Source organism: Mastigoproctus giganteus, chromosome 5 (assembly GCF_048544385.1).
Source record: "Mastigoproctus giganteus isolate SK-2022 chromosome 5, ASM4854438v1, whole genome shotgun sequence".
NCBI lineage: Eukaryota > Metazoa > Arthropoda > Arachnida > Uropygi > Thelyphonidae > Mastigoproctus > Mastigoproctus giganteus.
Window position 1 is genome coordinate 170,154,340 of NC_143579.1, and position 17,876 is coordinate 170,172,215.

Genomic DNA, 17,876 nt, shown 5'->3' on the forward strand with positions numbered 1-17,876 from the left:
ACTGCACTTGAAAAATTTCGACAACGAGAACACCAATACTTAACAATGAAATATAATAAAATGTCATTAATCTTCTTTTATTTTATTTATTTATTTTTTGTTGATCCGTCATGATTAAGTTTAAATGCAATTACTGATTACTGCGGCCAGATGTGTTTACAACTTCGCTGTAACTGTTTTATTGTAGTCGATATGCTCTACAGTTAATAAGGGGGGGGAGGGCGCAATTTTTTTTTTTCCTGTGGCATCGTACCCTTGGCCGTGTACGCTATCCCACGGTTCACAGCACGTCCGATATAGTGTTTCGAAAAAGCCTCAAACTCTTCCGCGAATCCTCTTGAGTGATGGGAAACTGTGACATTCTTTGTTGGTGTAAATCGCTACAATGATGTACTCCAAATTTCTAGGAGTGACAGACAAAACCTAGCCATGAATTCAATCATGGTCCCCTAGTTTAAAATTAAGGGTTCAGGTACAAACCAATATTCGCTTCATATTGCTTATTGTTAAGATTTGTTTCCAATGGAACATTTTACCAATCAAGCCCAGAAAACTCATTCTTTCTCACACACAGTTGGGTCCCTGATCATCTAGCAAAATTTAAAAGGAATCTCTTTCCGTCTCCACTTTAAAGTTATGATATTTTTTTCGATATATTGCGTTTAGGGAAGCTATGGAAGGATGCCTGGAGGAAGACTATTAATAGCCAACGGAATATACAGCCCTACTTCACTAGACTGTGTTGTGGAGAAAAACGGCCGGAAATATTCGAATTGTCACATCCGGTATAGTTATTCACGCAGCGGAGAAAGTAACTTAACACCAGGTTCGCCACCGTGGAGGTTCCGATTTGTTTGTTATGATTGCTAAAGTGCACAAGACAGGGGGAGGAGGGACTCCGAGAATCTCTAGGGAGGAGCACAATTGGTAATTTTGCCTCTGCGTGCAGTGTGAAAGGGAAAGATATAATGAACAAGGAGTAGCATAATAAGAATCTCATTTAAGAAAGTATCAGATAACGTTCGTAAGCTGAAACTATTACGCAGCAAGCAGCTCATTCCAAACAGTCCACAATATATAAGAAGCCACCGTTGTTCGTCCGATCGGTTGCGGCCGAAAATGCTTAAATTGCCTTCGTGCCTGCACAGCACGTCTAAATACATCCAGGTGTAAATTTATTTGTACAAACTGCAACGTACAAGAGCATACATCAGTGATGGTGGTAAGCGTCTAGGCCACCCCGTCCTGCTACATGCTCTTAAATGGCGAAGTACATCTTTTCCTTTAGATATCACCGAAGAAAGAAGTACACTTAATTAAGACCTTGAAATATTTATCACCTGAGGAAGTACTCCTAGTCTTCCAGAATGCAATGAAGCAAATCTGAAGGATATCAACAGTTTACTTACCGTCAATTGGGCTGGAAATAAATCCATCCAAATCAGCGCAGATGACCTATCTAAAAGGAGGAGGCAGATTCCTCTAGCGTTTACTGAAAGTGAAGCCTTAATTCGGAACGTCGATTACCACAGCGACCTCCGCTTTGTACTGGACAGAAACCTTTACTTCCAACATCATTTTAAGGAAGCAAAAAATAAATCGCTTGCTGCTCTTTGAATTGCTCGACAAGAACTGGTTGGATTTCGTAATATAAAACTAGTCACAAAATATGTAGCCTTACAGAGATGCATCACCCCGGTTGCTCTTTATGCCTCAGAGATTTGGTCATCGGTCCACCAATTAATTACGTTGATAATTTAATATTTAAATTTGAAGTAATGTTGGAGGAGAATTGCATGTTTTGCGAGTTATGAAACACCAGAGCGTCCAGCATTTACGGAATTCTTAATTATTGGTTCTATCAAGTAGGATGCAAGTGGTTGACAGCTCATATGAGGAGATACTACCGAGCACTCCACATGATACGCAATGCTACGTCTGGACATCATGGCTGCATAATGCAAAGAAAGAACTAAAATAGGGAATAACTTACCTAATTTCCTTATTTCTCGGAATACATCTGCTATTTCAGTGGTACGAAAAATTGTGTCCAGTTTTGAATATCACGAGGAAAAAATGATAAGCACACAGCGTATTTTCTTCCAGGAAGAATATCTTTTTGTGATTGGTACGGTTGTATACTTTCCAAAGTCTTAATACTATTAACTAATGAAATTGGATATCGTCGGTTTACAAAATGTTTCGTTACTTAACTTCGCTTTGCGATAAGTAATTCCTGCTACGTACTAAACTTAACTGCATTAACCGTTTGGTTACACACGACCGATTTTTTATGCATGAAGGGATGGTAGCTTCCAGAGTGTAAATAAAGGCTCACGTCAGTGATTTTCTGGAAAATCTTGGTGCGTAACCTTTTGCTTTCTACTCCTGTATTCGCAAGGTTTAAGAAATCTAGAGAATAAATCGGCAGTCTTTAGACGCTGTGTGTTGTTGAACGAATTCATTATTTTATTCGTAATATCATCCGTCATTATGCAAAATTTTTATCAGTATAACATCCGTAACACAAAATATTATGGATGAAAGGAGACAAATAGATATTCTCAAATTCAGCTAGGTACAGTTCTGCAGTTTGCTTATATTTAGGCCATATTGTGCCAGAATTTAAGGTCATGTAATCAGTACTAACAGAGAAATGTAAATCATACAGTGCTGTATGATTGATCCAAGCATGGCTTGATGGTTGTGTGCACTCTTACACTGCTCTCTTCGCTCTAGTGCTTTGTGAAATTTTTTTGAGAAATTTGTTATTCTACGCCCGGTTGGTGATTATTTTCTCTTTCGTGTACATAACTATATGTGAAGTCACGAATGCCAACTGTTTTTCAAAGAGTAACGGAATTTTGACGCCTATGGCCAAATATCAGAAATGAGCACTTGTTTTGATAAAGGGAAATAAATTATAATATGAACTATTATTAACCCATAAAATGATAGTTTTTATATAAAAGCGAAAAGTTTTTATAATTGATTATAATAACAATGATTGTCATAATTTTAAATTATAGATTCAGTTAAGTGTTTAACCCCATTCGGCGCTGTGATGAATTCTGCGCCTGTGGCTAGGGCCCTCACCCTCACCATAGTTACCGTACCAAAATTTTTGTCTATGCGACCTGACAGAGCAGTACAGTATGAGATAATGAGATACAGCCAGTTGAAATATTTGAACCCTACGAATAAGTCGATATCAGTGTCAAAACCCAACTGTGAGGTATTTTATTCTCTTTTAAGAACAATGACATAAACAGTGTTTGAAATTCTGCACTGTGAGTAGCTTTTTCAGTTTGTGCAAAGGGTGAAAAACGTTGCTCTCCTGGAAAACTTTATTTCATGCATTGAGTGTCTTGAACAAGAATAACTACGTTTACATTCTAGTTCAGTTCAGTATTTTAAAAATATACACCGGTTTTAAGAGACAGTGCATCACCCCTGAAAATTGTAATTGTCGTCCGAATAACGCAAGTATATGGCAATATTTCTTACAGATTGCATTAGATAAGATTGACACGCTCCAGAGGTATGAACAATATTCCATTATAGGACAGATTTGCGATTTGTACAGTCTACAGCTGTTTGGATGAAAAGTAACCCCGAAAGCGAAAGAGAAAACCCAATTTTTAGATGCAGTGGTAGCAATATTTGTAATATATTTATGCCAAGGGAGATTAGAAGTCCCGGTAATCCCCAATAAGAATATATGATCCTGCCTAGAAATTGGCGTATCATCGAAGATAAACATAGGAGCAGAAGAATCCTTTTTGCTAGATATAAGATAGGGCTGAGTTTTAGAAAGATTGAAATCAACTAAGTTATCTTTACCCCACTGGAGAATAACTTGTAAATCAGCATTTAAGGAATTGGTGGCGGCTATTCGAGAAGTTGAAGCTGTTTAAACAGGACACAGTTTCTCAAATCGGAAGGTGGAATGCAATGTGCTGTCATCAGCAAAACTATGGTTAGGATTTCCTGTCAATGGAAGAAGGTCATTAATAGACAAGAGGAAAAGAGTGGGAGAAAGAACTAAACTTTGGGGAACACCAGCATTAGTGGAGATGTTAGAAGACAGTGAGCCATCTACCATCATCACCCGCAGTGAATGGTTAGAGAGAAAATTGGATACCCAAGTACAAAAAAGCAGTTGGCAAACCATAAGATGGAAGTTTATTTAGGAGACCTTTATGCCAAACACGATCAAAAGCCTTTGAAATGTCAAGAGAACTGCTTGAGTTTCGCCAAACTTTTCAATTGAATTTGTCCATAGATGGGTAACGTAAGCCACATATCCCCAGTGGATCGACACTGGCGGAATTCATACTGGCGATCGTTAATCAGGTGGAAAGTTTCTAGATAGCTTAAGAGTTGGCCGTTAAATGATTTCTCCATTACTTTAGAAAGAGTAGAAGTAATCGCAATGTGACGATAATTGGATGGTAGGAATTTGTCACCCTTTTTAGGAACTGGCTGAATATGAGCAAATTTACAAGCAGAAGGAAAAAGATCTTTGGAACAAGAAAGTGAAAAAAGGCAACGCAGAACGGGAGTAAGTTCATGAGCACAGGTTTTCAAAACAAGTGTAAAAATACCATCAGGACCGGAAGCTTCCTTAGAATCTAGATTCATCAAAATCCTTCTGACATCCTTTAGACAGAAAGCCACAAGAGGCGCTGGAAGGAGCATGTAGGGAATGGTGGGTGGTGATTTACCAACATCATGAATACAAGAGTTGGAAGAAAAATAGGATGTCAGTAAATCGACTTTATCTTTGGCTAAGTGGCAAAAGAACAGTCTGATTTAGACAGAGCTGGGAACAGAGCTGGGCAAATAGCTTTAGTAGGAAACCAGAATTCTTAGCTTCCATGTGTGCAAGAAGCAAGTTTTCTGCTTTTAGCCTGTTCAAAATCTAGTTTTGACTGATTAATAATTGCTTTACAATTGTTGCGAGCTTTGGTATAGGCAGAAAATGAACTTGGAGCTTTGGAAATAAGTCAATCTCAATATCTTGAATGGCCTTAGCACATTTATTGGAAACGCAAGGTTTAGATTAATAACGATACTTTGAGGTGGAGTGTGGAATAAAGGATTCCATCCCTACAAGAATAAACTATTATATTTAGGCCACCCGAATAATTAAATTCATCTGCCGTTCTGTCGTGTGTTCACTGGTCGATTTGTCTGTTTGATGGACGAAAAACCCCAGTTTCTGGGGAAAAAACCTTGCTATCTACGCCTGAGACCGACTAACTCAGCCACGGAGTGAAAAAAGCCCATTAAATCCGTACAAGAATAATTTCACTGACACGATCTGAGCAAACGTTGACATCGGAAGATTTGAAACAGTAATCCGGCCTAGGAAAGGAAGAAGAGAAATCTCGCAGATCACCCCATTTTCCATTCTTGTAATGCCAAACAACACGAGGTTAAGATTAGAACTGAGACCATCACCAAGTTGTGATCTGAAGTGCCTAGAGGACCACTCACCTCAACCATGTACTTAGCCTGGTTGTTTGTGAGAAAACGACCAAGCGTGTTGGCTGTATGGTTAGGATTGTCTGGTATTCTGGTAGGTAAATGAACAATCTGTTCTAGGTCATTAGTAATTGCAAAAGACTCAGCATCTCGACCAGAGGAGTCCGTGTGACTGGAAAACGGAAGCCAGCTGGAGTTGTGGACATTAAGATCACCTCACTAATAGGAAAGTTGGACTGGAGAAAGTCAAGTTTCAAAGAGAGGAAGTTAGAGTTCCAAGTGATTAGTGCAGTTCGGAGAACTATAGATGCAACAGATGAATATGACAGAATGTGGTAGAGAGATTTTAAGCCAGAGAAAGTCAAAAAGAAGAGATTCCAAATTGCTAAGTCTCTGACAGGGAATATCGGACGGACATATGCACAAGTACTACCTTTGAAAAAAAAGGAATTATACAACAAATAACTCGGACAACTGAGATGAGCAGCGGTTGAATCAACCGATAACTAACAATCTGTCAGAAACAGTATATGAGGTTTGGCAGATTGTAAGTGAAAATGAACATCATTGAGATTAGAACTGAGACCATGTATATTTGTGAAGTGAACGTGGAAGTATCTGGGAGGTTTAGATCTTTTCACAGATAAATGTGCTCTATTAGTTTCACAATTCATTGTGTATTCAGTAGTAAGAAAAGATGGGAGGGACATGCTGTATGAAGTAATAAATTTTGGATATGGCGAACACAGTAAGAATATACCCAGCTCCCTGATATAACATGGCCTCAACAATGGCCCCGCATACATAAAAAAAAAAAAAAAAAAACTGCTCGGACTTCCTCCAGTGATTGTCTAGCAGAGTAGTGGCAGCGAGATTATACACTAGCTGATCCGGAAGCCTCCTAGAGGGCTACCAATAGGATCGGTGCGGTGTACTAACTAGCGGCCGGCCTGAGAACACCGTTTTATAGCTGTATCCTCGAAATGTAAGGAAGATTGGATCTCACCATGGTGTCCATCATAACTTCAAAAGACATCAGTCATACTGTGAGGGAAGAGATGGAGCATTTACGAGAGGGTTTACAGTAGCTTTGCTCTGGATGCTAAACATGGATTTCGCCACTTCAGTGGTGGAATCCATGTTTAGTCTGTTATTTACATTTTTGGCCAAGTAGTCTTTTATTTAAATTTTTTGGCGTCTAGTCTGTTATTTACCTTTTTGGCCGGGAAAACAATGTCGCACCGCCCATATCCTTATGAAACAATATCACATAATATTGCCTTGAAGGGGAAAATCGAACAGTGGTTAATAACGGCAGCTTTTCGCAATGGAATATGAAGCAAGCCAATAAAAACTTGCCATATTAAAAAAAAAAAACAATACTGAATTTGTTCCTGAACTGATCAATTCGACTGGTTTCAAAGCAAAGTCGGGACAAATCAATTATGCGATTATCAACACCACACTGCACAATATATTAGTACTATTCAGGAAGTGATTCTGTAGATTTTTATATTAATTATTTTATACCTTTGAAATAACTACAAAAACAATAATAAGGAAATGTGATGATTTATTTATCATTTATTGTTCTTAATGGTCCGATTCTTCATTTTACAGCCAATCACGTGTGAAAAATCCTACTGCACTGGGTCATTAATGGCGGGACAGTCAGGGATTCTTTTTCCAGGAGGACCTCCAAAACCAAAAGAAAAAATCTTAAATCAGGCTCGAGAATTCCTAGAACAGTATTACATCTCGCAGAAAAGGTAATATTATGATTTATGTGAATATATAGACCAAAATGAATTAGTGAAAATAAACTGACCCTTGAATTATGTTAGGTGACGCAGCAGAAGAACCAGCAGATCATCTGCGTGGTCTCCCGTTGCGCCATCTATCGAACTTCGTTATGGATCACGTTTCTCGCCGTAATACCTTGCATGACACTTCACATATTACGAGAAATTAATCAGCGCCACACAAATGGACGCTCAATATAGACGAAATGCCTTTGAACAAATTTCTTGAAGATAATGGGGTATGCCAAATTGTATGCTCCTCTAATCCATATGTGACTCTTGAATTATAAAGTATGCTGTTTAAACATTTATTTTGTATCTAATTTTGTAAATAACCCCTCTCCACGTATATAGCCCCAACCTCACCAGTATGAGTTGAAGTGCATAATCCTGTATTATTCCATGTTCAGATCATTTTGCCTCTATGTAATACCTCTGGCCTGTGGTCATTGAGGGGTTATTGCCCCTCATATCATGCAATACTGCTTAACATTTTCGACTGAGCAGTAAGAGATTCTGTTTGTGTAAACCGCGAATTCTCTCCTCATGTTGGTGCCCTTCGCCAATTTTTTTTGAAAAAAGTTCCCCGTGTGTCTTGCACTTCTTCAGGAAGGTTCGATGTCTCTCTCTCTGTCTTTTTTTTTTTATTTTTTTTTATTTATCACAATTGCATTACAATCTCCGTATGACTGCGAGAAAATGTTTGGTAAGTCATTAAGAGGACACTGTAGATAATAACATGGATGACTGGACCCAGGTTATCTCAGCAGAACATCGCCCAAAGCATGACACCCCTTCCACCGACTTGTTTTCATCCCACGGTGCATCCAGGTGCCATCACTTCCCCAGGTAACCGATACACACGTACCCGGCCGTCCGCATGATGAAACAGGAAACGTGATTCATTGGACCAGACGACCTTCTTCCAATCACTCAAGGTCCAGTTTCAATCTTCACATGCCCTTTGTAGGTGCTGTGTCCAGTGAACCGTGGTTAGCATGGGCACTCGGCAAGGCATGCGGCTACGCAGCACCATTTTCTACAGGGTTCCATGTACTGTGTGTTGTGACACATTACTTCCGTCACCAGCATTCCAATTACCGGCGAGTTGCGTCACAGTTGCCCTTCTGTTACCACGTACCATCCGCGAGTGCCTTTGCTCACCTCGAGCATCGATGAGCCGTGGTCGTCCAACACCTCGCCGGCGGTTCGTGGGTTTCCCCTCCTTGGACCACTTTCTGTAGGTACTAACCACGGCTGACCGTCAGCATCCCACCAGCCGTGCGGTTTCGGATATGCTCTGACCCAGTCGTCTGGACATTACAATTTGGCAGTTGTCAAACTCGCTTAAGTCCGCTGGGTTCCCATCTGAAGAACAAGAGTAACACAGATTAACGGAGCTCAGTATCAGGTGTTTTTTATACCGTGTTCCGACCCGCGCACGCGCCGCAGTTTACCTGCAATTGCTTCGATTTGCATAACGGCTCGCTGGTCATAATGTTTTGGCTCATCGGTGTATATCTAAGAATAATGATAAATAATAATAATATTAAAAATAAATTAATTTAAATTAATAAAATTAAATAAATTAAAAATAATAAAAACAAAAGTCTTGTCTAACAATACAGTAGAATTAACACACTTTTTAAAGATTTTATTTTATTTGTAAGATAAACTAAGAGAAAATCAATTAATAGAAATGAAAATATTGTACAGTATATATACAGTATTTTGATATATAGATTATTTTAGTATCACAGTAAAAGATTTAATCTTAATACAAAAGGAGACACAATTCATTAACTTTTTGATAAATTAGTCTAAAGAAAGAATCCAATGTTGTTTGCACAGTTTTTGTCCTATATGCATTTTTAACTACAGCACAGACAATAATAAAATGCAATAGTCGTTTCTTTATCAATGTTACTGCAGGCCAACACATTCTCCACGTTCAGTGCAGTGTGTGTGTGTTCACTTTGGCTGTGGCTGGTAAAGAAAACAATATCATCATCGTTTTGCTTGGTGCATCGCAGCCCTTCTGGCGTTGCGTTGCTGAGGTAGAAACCTTCACAAACTCTTCAAATTCGCCAACAAAATCCATAGCTCCTTCAAATTCTCCCACTCTTCAATGTTGCTATCACATTCGTCTGCTGGACCATGTTTTTCGATGATATTCTCTCCAAAGCCACTCTTTCTGAAGCAGTTGATTATTGCACGATACAATACTGTCCCAAGAAATAACAAGATTATGTATATTATCCAAGACATTCCAGTTTAGCTATAAAATGTTTCCTCCCTCCTATGTTGAGAATCAAGCACCTTATCAGGCAGGCTCTATATGTGGGATACCTTGTGGTTATAAATAACGCCTTGATCCAGTGGCTACATAAAACTGGTGGTAAAAAAAAGAAAGAAAGGGGAAAAAAGTAAACTGCAGCCATTATCACCCGCTACAGGATGGAAGCCTCCTCAACAATTCATGTTGAGGGAAATGGACCTTAATCTGCCACGCTGGTCCAGTGCAGGTTGGCAGATCGACTGTATTTAGCAGTCAGGGGCTTGATCCCGTTGATTACTCAAAGAGCGTGTATTACTGTACGGGACTCCCGCTCCTGACCACTCAGCTACGGATGGTAATGGGAAGCTAAAGACAACAACTATATATTTGTCAACTTAAGTGTCTCGGCAGAATGTGCTGTACAACGATTTAGAATCATTCAAAATGTTTCTTTTTTCTGAAGCCATTCTTCTGTCCACTTTTGATAACCAAGACTGAAAAATTTTGACCATAAGCTAAGCAGCACTTCTATTGGCCCCATAATCATAGGAAAGTTGGTTAATTAACTTCTTTAAAACATCTTGGCTTGGAAAACTTACCAATCACCAGTGGGCATAGTTTAGTATTTCCATTTGAATTGCAGCATAACAGAATAGTTAGTCTTTTTTTACTTAATTTTTCACCAAACGAACAGCAAATGTTTGTTTGGCAGCAAATTATAAAATAAACCTGTCTAATCGAGATTGAAAATATCCTTTGCCTCATATTTTTCAAGAATGGACCGTACAGAACACAACCAGTCTGTATCCTTTTCCTTGTCGACTGTTCCAGACTTGCCGCAAACATTTCGCGAAACCAGGGCCGTGCCGAGCCATTTTAGTACCTGAGGCAAGAATGAAAAATTTCGCCCTACTGTTAATCATGGCAACGTTGACAATTATTTAATCTTTCTTTTGGCACCCCTTTCAGTTTTTAATCTGAGGCAAGAGCCTCGTTCACCTCTCCCTCGGCACGGCTCTGCGCGAAACCAAGTTATTGTCATCTTTAAATCTTTGAAGCCAGCCACTGCTGCATTTGAAGTTGCTAATTACATGTTGCTGAGTCAGAAAATTTGCCTTTTCCTGCAAAATCGGACCTGATATTGGCAAATTAGATGCACGCATTTGCTGGTACCAGTCGAAACGTTTTGTTTCAAGCTCCTCGTGTTTTGAACTAGGAATTCGTTCCTTGTTTTTTTTTTATCGCTGCTCCAGCGTCACGCAGTTCAAGTTTTTTTCGGTTTTTCAGTATTGTAGATGAAGTGGGTAAAGGGATGTTGTATTCCTTTGCAATGTCCGTTTTGCCAACTTCAATCCTATCAGCCTCTTGTATATTTTTCAGTTTAATTTCCAGGCCCAATTCCGTCAGTTTGCGTTTTGTAACCATAACACTACTAGATGAGATTTAATATAAACAAACTTCAAATTAATTTAAAGACAAGTTCCAAAAAAGTCAACAGCTCAGATAAAATGGCACAAAAAATACATTACTGTATACATACTGTTGCAAAATATTCTTTGACCTTAATCCCGTGGAGAGCGAGGGAGTGTATGTAAGCAACTTAGAAAAAACTGTTTTTATTCTTTTTAACATGATATTTTTCAGAATGCACTTATGTTGTAACTAATATAAACTGGTTTTATTTACCACAAAAATAATTTCTAACAAGTCAGTGGCATCTTTCGGAAAGCAGAGAACCGCGTGGCCAGAGGTAATATTAGGGGAAATAATCGGATAGCTGTGCTAAGATTTGTATTAAACGTACATAATAACAACATTTATTTCTCACTGGGTGAAAACGAACGTTGTTGTAATACATATTAACCGAATTTTGTAATAAACGAATATATTTACGTAGAAAACCCTATCCTTTCGCAGAGCAATGGTATGTACTTCATTTAAACGATTACTTTGTATAAACCGAGTTTGTATTAACGAGATTAAAAAAATATATATGCAAATTTGTTTTATTGCTTTAACAGATGCAAATTTATTAATTATTTCGCTCATGTAATGTGTAAATATTTCTACATGTTCTTTCATATTTGTAAACCTTTCAGAAAAAGTTGTGTCCAGAAAAATTTGATTTTGAGATTTTGTTTGGCATTGAAATCACAGAGTGGTAAGATACTCTGTGATTGAAATTATTGCCAAATTAGAGAGCTGTTGTTGAGACATTGTCGATCATAAACATTTTTTTATTAATTTTAATTTTGAAAAACTCCGTTCACACCCCAGGCAACTTAAACTTGGAAAGTTAGAAAAATTCTTAATGCAACTGCTGCATTTGGAAAAGTATCTGTAAAATCGTTTTAAAAAATATATTGTAACACTTCAAATGGAGTAATATTGTCTTTAATATAAATTTCAATCCAAGTTCTTCAAATAATGATAAACCATTAATATCAGACTTATTACAATCAATGTCACTTAATTTAATATGTATATATTTCTACTTGTTCTTTCATATTTATAAACCTTTCAGTTAACGAGAAAGTTGTTGTGTCCATAATTTGAAATAAAAGTTTGATTTTGAAATTTTGTTTGGCATTGATGCCAATGACAGTAGCCATGTTATCAGCCGAATCAAGAATTTTTTGGAATGCTTCCTCTGTTCTATTTTCGGCTGAATTCCAGTATAGGGTACACCAATGAAAGCAAGGAAAGATGGTGGTGATTGACAGGTGAAGGCATCTCCCACTCAGTGCTGTTATTAACCTCGAGTTCTGTTATTAGGTGATTGTGGAGATGTTTTCTTTCTGATTGTTTTGTGTCATTGAGGAGGGGGGTGCTTAGCTTAGGTAGGGTGTTTATGCCCCTATCCTGCTGTTTTTGAATCGGAAAATGAGTTCGCGATCAGCAGTAACTGGGGGATCAACATTCAAGAGCTTCTTCATCTATATCAAAATTCATTTTTTGGAGCATTTTGTGGCTAAACTCTATTATTTGGGTACTATTTATCTCCATGCAGTGGGCGTGGTCATAGAATGGATTGATTGTACGGTTGAGTTCTGTGATTGGGTGATTATTGCGAAGATATTTTCATTCTGATTGTTTTATGTTGTCAAGGTGGGGGTGCTTAGCTTAGGTAGGGTGTTTATCCCCCCCATCCTGCTGTTTTAAAATCAGAATTTTAAACATGTTCCCGATTTAAAAACAGCGGCAAGTGGGGGGTTGATAGCGTAAATAAATTTAAGGCTCAGCTGGACGGGTATTTTGAACAAACGGAGGGGTGAAATGGGAGTGGTTTTGTGTTTTTTTTGTTTTTTGTTTTTTTTTTGGCTGATGCTGCATAAGCTTGCTTTCTTGTATCATATGCCTCTAGTAATGCTAATGCTAATAAACACCCTAAGCATATCAACCTAGGAGAGGACAATAGGCAAGGAAAGCAGGGAGTGGCACCTGCCAGTCATTGCTTTGTTCCTGTCTGTTTTTTGAAATATGGACTAGTACCCAAGATCTGGAGTTTTACCCATTTTTCTTACCTGATTAATTTTATTTAAAATATCATGCCAAATTATAATTGAACAAAGAAACTTATAAGATGTTATTTTTAAGGCTATTCATATCTCATTTTAAGGCATATACATATCTTTATATCCTTATTTAAAGAGTAAAGCACTATGTATATTCCATTGAAAGCTTCCACCAGCAACAAAATATAATAATTTATTGTCCAAAATTGAAAAATTTAGAAACTGGCAACTTCAAATGCCAAGTGTTTAGGGGCAGTGGCGGAATTAGGGATTCTGGGACCTCAAATTTTATCTGTATTATCATCAATATTGACAGACATTTATATCATTCATAGGATATATGATATTAAATATGATATCATTCATAGGATATATGATATTAAATATGATATCATTCATAGGATATATGATATTAAATATGATATCATTCATAGAATATGAATCAAATATAAATTACGAAAGTTTATTATTATTTATATGTTAAATAAAGAGATGAGTGACCGCCACTAAAATTCTTCATGTATCTAAAAGAACAATTTTGTTTAGATTCTGGAACTCCTTGGAGAATGCCTTTTGTGCAAGTGATAAACTTGTCTCTATTTGGAACTTTGCACTTACACTCTAATCCGAGGCCACTGTAGCTGAGTGGTCAGTTGTGAGGGTGTATAAGCTGTGAATACTTGTTAACTCAGACCATGTGGTCATCCGGAGTATAAACAGAAAATTTATATTTATATTTTCCTTACAACCTGGGATTAGTTTGGAATATTTCACTCTATGAAACATTCCAAATAAAACAACTATTCAAAGATAAATATACTTAATTTTAGTTTATCACCATAATACTATATTTTAGTGTTTATGTTAATTGAAGGTATAAAAATATCTGATAGATTCTTCCTTGTATTTTTTTAGGCCACAAAAAGCTGGTTTGATTAATAGGCTAAATGAAGTCAAAGCAGAAGTCGAAAGCAGAGGCACATACACCTTGACAACTGAAGAATTACACTTTGGTGCCAAATTAGCATGGAGGAATGCCTCACGTTGTATTGGTCGGATTCAGTGGAACAAATTAAAGTTACAAGACTGCCGACATGTATCTAGCACAGAAGAGATGTTTGAGAGTCTTTGCAGACACCTGGAACATGCTACCAATGGAGGAAACTTGAGGTATGGATTAATATGAAAAACAGAATTAATAAATCTCACAATATATCTATAATAGTGGTGCTCGGCCTTAATCTCTGTTGTGCAGCCATATTCTGAGAAACATGACAGATACAGTTCCATTAAATTTTCATTCCAACAGTAATGACTATGCATTTTCAGGAAAATGTGATATGTGCCACTACATATTAACACACTTTTTTTTCACCTCACATGTGAGCATTACCAGTGGGCTTTTTTTTTTTTTTTTTTTTGCAAATTTGCTTTTGCTTTACTCCAGCTAATAGTGTTTTAAATTAGTGACTGAACGAGTGTCCCGATACTAGTTTCAAGTTGTAATGTGCCATCTGTTGAGCACAGCGCTGTAGCTAGATACAAATTTCAGAGGATACCAGAAGTTATGGGAAGTTTTTTAAAAGTTAAATTTCTACTTTTTCTTGAATATTATTATTTAACCTACCATTGCTAATGTGGGCCTTGACAGGCACAACTTTTTAAAATTTTTCTATTTTTTTATTTTTTTTTATTTGTAAATGAATTAGAATCCTCCCATATACTTTTGACCACCAATATGCTCTGACTGGTTATACAGTATTTTCTCCTTTCATTTCAATATACTATGAATTTACAAGACATTAATTTTTGCTTGATGTTTAACAGATGCCAGATAAGCAAAGCACCTACCTTTTTTTTGGGCAACTCTTCTTCCCATGTAGTGTCTGTAAGATGCTAGTGACGGCTGTATATTCTTATCATATTTCAATGGCTAAATATGAACACTGGCAAAAATACTGATGTTCACATGTCTGCTAGATGCCACACGAGTGTTTCAGTGAATCAGTGACCTCAAATTCTAAAAAATACCATAAAAACTTTCATCATTATTATTATTGATTTCTCTTGTTTATTTTCATTCAATATTTTTTTAATTGGGTTTAGAAATTCATAATTAATAGATCACCATTTTCAATTCAATAAAAAAGCTATTTGTAGAAGAATAAGAGAAGTTTACCTCAATATGACACTGATGCTGTGTCATTTACCTTAAATAAAAACCCAGTGGTAACAAAATTTGAGAATATCTGACAGGATTCAAATAATTTTGTACATTGTAAGATTTTTTTCGAAGGGGGGAATCAAAATATTAAATTAATTCTCTAGTCAGAAACAGAGTAGGATGATCTGATTATAAACCTTTTAAATTTTCAGGTCAATGATCACAGTGTTTCCTGCTCGTCAGCCTGGTCAAGAGGACTTCAGGCTATGGAATTCCCAGCTAATAAGTTTTGCTGGTTATGTTGAGGCTGATGGATCGATTATTGGTGATCCAGCAAGAGCAGAATTTACCAGGGTAAGTTTATAACGCAGTGCCTGCTTTTCTTGTAACTTTTTTTTTCTTCTCTCTAGAATTTATTTAAATGAGAGGTCTGTTTTAAAATAACACAAGGCTTAATACATATACATTTCACATATACATTTTTTAATACGTATAGAGAGTTGGGCAAAAAAATGTTGCCACTATAATGGGAATAATTTTATATTTGTATTTGAGTGAAAAAAAAAGTTAAATTTACTTAATGGATGGAAGTTTTTGGTTTTGTTTAATGTTAGATCAGTTAACCCCCAAGCATTTGATCCAGTAGTTACTTTCAACCAGATGTCACACCACCTCCATACTACTTTACAGTTGTTCAGAGGTGTTTGGATGTTATTTTCAGTCACCAATGGATTGGTAGAGGTAGCCACTCTTCTGTCAATCCATTGGCTGAGCTACCATTCCATTGAATGGCCTTATTAATGTCCCAAAAGAGCAGATTTAGAGATTTCCAGTAATATTGAAACCCTTATTTTTAAGTTGGATAGTTTGCTTTGAATTAATATCAGATCGGTTTAGACCAAGGGTTCCCAGACTTTTACACTATGCACCCTCTCCCCATTTAAAAGTTTTTACAAAATTTGCATTCCCTCTTTATTAATTATTAATACAATGTCACAATAATGTGTTCCTATTTTAAGTAATTTTTAAACAAGTATTAATAAGGTGAAAAAAAAGGAGTGTACCTACATTAGTGAGAAGGATGTGGCTGTATCATGGAGCCATAATTTCTGAAAACGGCTTGAGTCCAGAAATAGCCATGCAAAAATCTTTTTCTATGTCCATCAGAGCATGATAGTTTGTTTCTAGCACTGCAACAGATGAGAATCCTGTCTTGCATAAGGGAGATGTTGAAAAAGGTAAGAGAATTTTCATTGCTTTCTTGCTGAGATCAAGGTACTACTCTTCAACACTTATCTAGAACTCCACTATTGACTCCTTACAAAATTTAATTGCAAAGAAGTAGCAGAGATCATTTCAATTTATGTTTCTTCCTCTGCATGGAGGAGAAGCAACTTGAAAGGGGTCTCTCATCCAGTTTTATTTGTTACTCACAGTTTTTGGAAAGTACTTAGTGAACTGGGATTGAAGATTATTTAAGTGTTGTTTCATACATTGTTTAATTTCAGTGAAGTTTATTTGTAGATAATTATCCTCTACAATATTCTTTAAGTGAGGAAACATATCCAAACGGTTTTCTTCCAGTTTTCTGATGAAGGCATTGATCTTGTCATTCACTACTAGAAAATTTGTGTTGTAGCACCCGCATTCAGTAAATTGAACTTCTCAAAAATATCAGTTAACTAGGCCAACTTCATTATGAAGCTTTCATTGCAGAAATATTCAAAATTTTCTTTATTTTCTTCTTCTAAAAAGAGTTAATTTTTCTCATAAGAGGTAGACTCAAGCCACATTTCCTCTTGACTAAGCTGTGCAAAAAGCCTGCTTTTCATTGGACATAATTTGATGTGGTTCATTTTTTTTAAATCACAGTGTTCAATACTTCATTCGGTTCTGAGCATAACTTCTTTGTAGCCAGTGATTCTTGGTGTTTCATGCAATATGTCCAAATAACTTCTGGATAGTTTGGCTAATTGTTTAATTGTTCGGCTGATTTTTTAATTAGGGCCTGTACCCATTTGGTATTTTCAGCCATTACTTGGGCTTCTTCTGTGCACACTTAAATGCAGTCTGATCACTTTAAATGTTTTTCGTTTGTGAAATCATCAACAATTTTGAAGAGTTTTAATGCTGTTCCTCTCTTTTTTATAGGCTTACAGAAAAGGAGATCATTAAATTTTATCAAGCCAGCACCTAACCACTAGACACAGAAGGTACATGTGCTTGCTGTTTTCATTCCTCATAGTCATGATAAACAAATCTTTCAGAAACTGCAAATTCAGTACGCATTTTTTCTCATTTGTTTGTTTTAAAGTAATAATTTGAGAGCCTGTCATCCTACTAGACCTACATAAACTTTTTGGTCTCCCCTCCCCCAAGGACACCTTGCACCCAAACTGTGCATCCCACAGTTTGGGACCCTCTGGTTTAGACCATAATCCATCAGTATATTATGTCTGGTAATTGAATATATTTTAATTACTTGTTTGTTTGTTTGTTTGTTTGTTTGTGGTGTGAGATAAAAAAATAAATTGGGATTTCTGTTTTTCAGAAGCTATACAAACAAGTAGAATATCATGTCGGAAACCATATAATTGGTAGTGAGTTATTTGGCCTCCTTTAGAGAC

General features: G+C 36.8%; 1 protein-coding gene across 1 annotated transcript in view; it reads left to right on the plus strand.

Moving 5' to 3' along the window:
- Nucleotides 1–17,876, plus strand: part of LOC150085835 (nitric oxide synthase, inducible-like) — a 116,325-nt gene that overhangs the window by 44,300 nt on the left and 54,149 nt on the right. Inside the window, exons 4-6 of the mRNA XM_090374712.1 lie at nt 7,111–7,259; nt 14,001–14,255; nt 15,462–15,603. Of these exons, the coding sequence (XP_090230838.1) occupies nt 7,111–7,259; nt 14,001–14,255; nt 15,462–15,603 (546 nt within the window). The remainder of the gene's footprint in view (nt 1–7,110; nt 7,260–14,000; nt 14,256–15,461; nt 15,604–17,876) is intronic.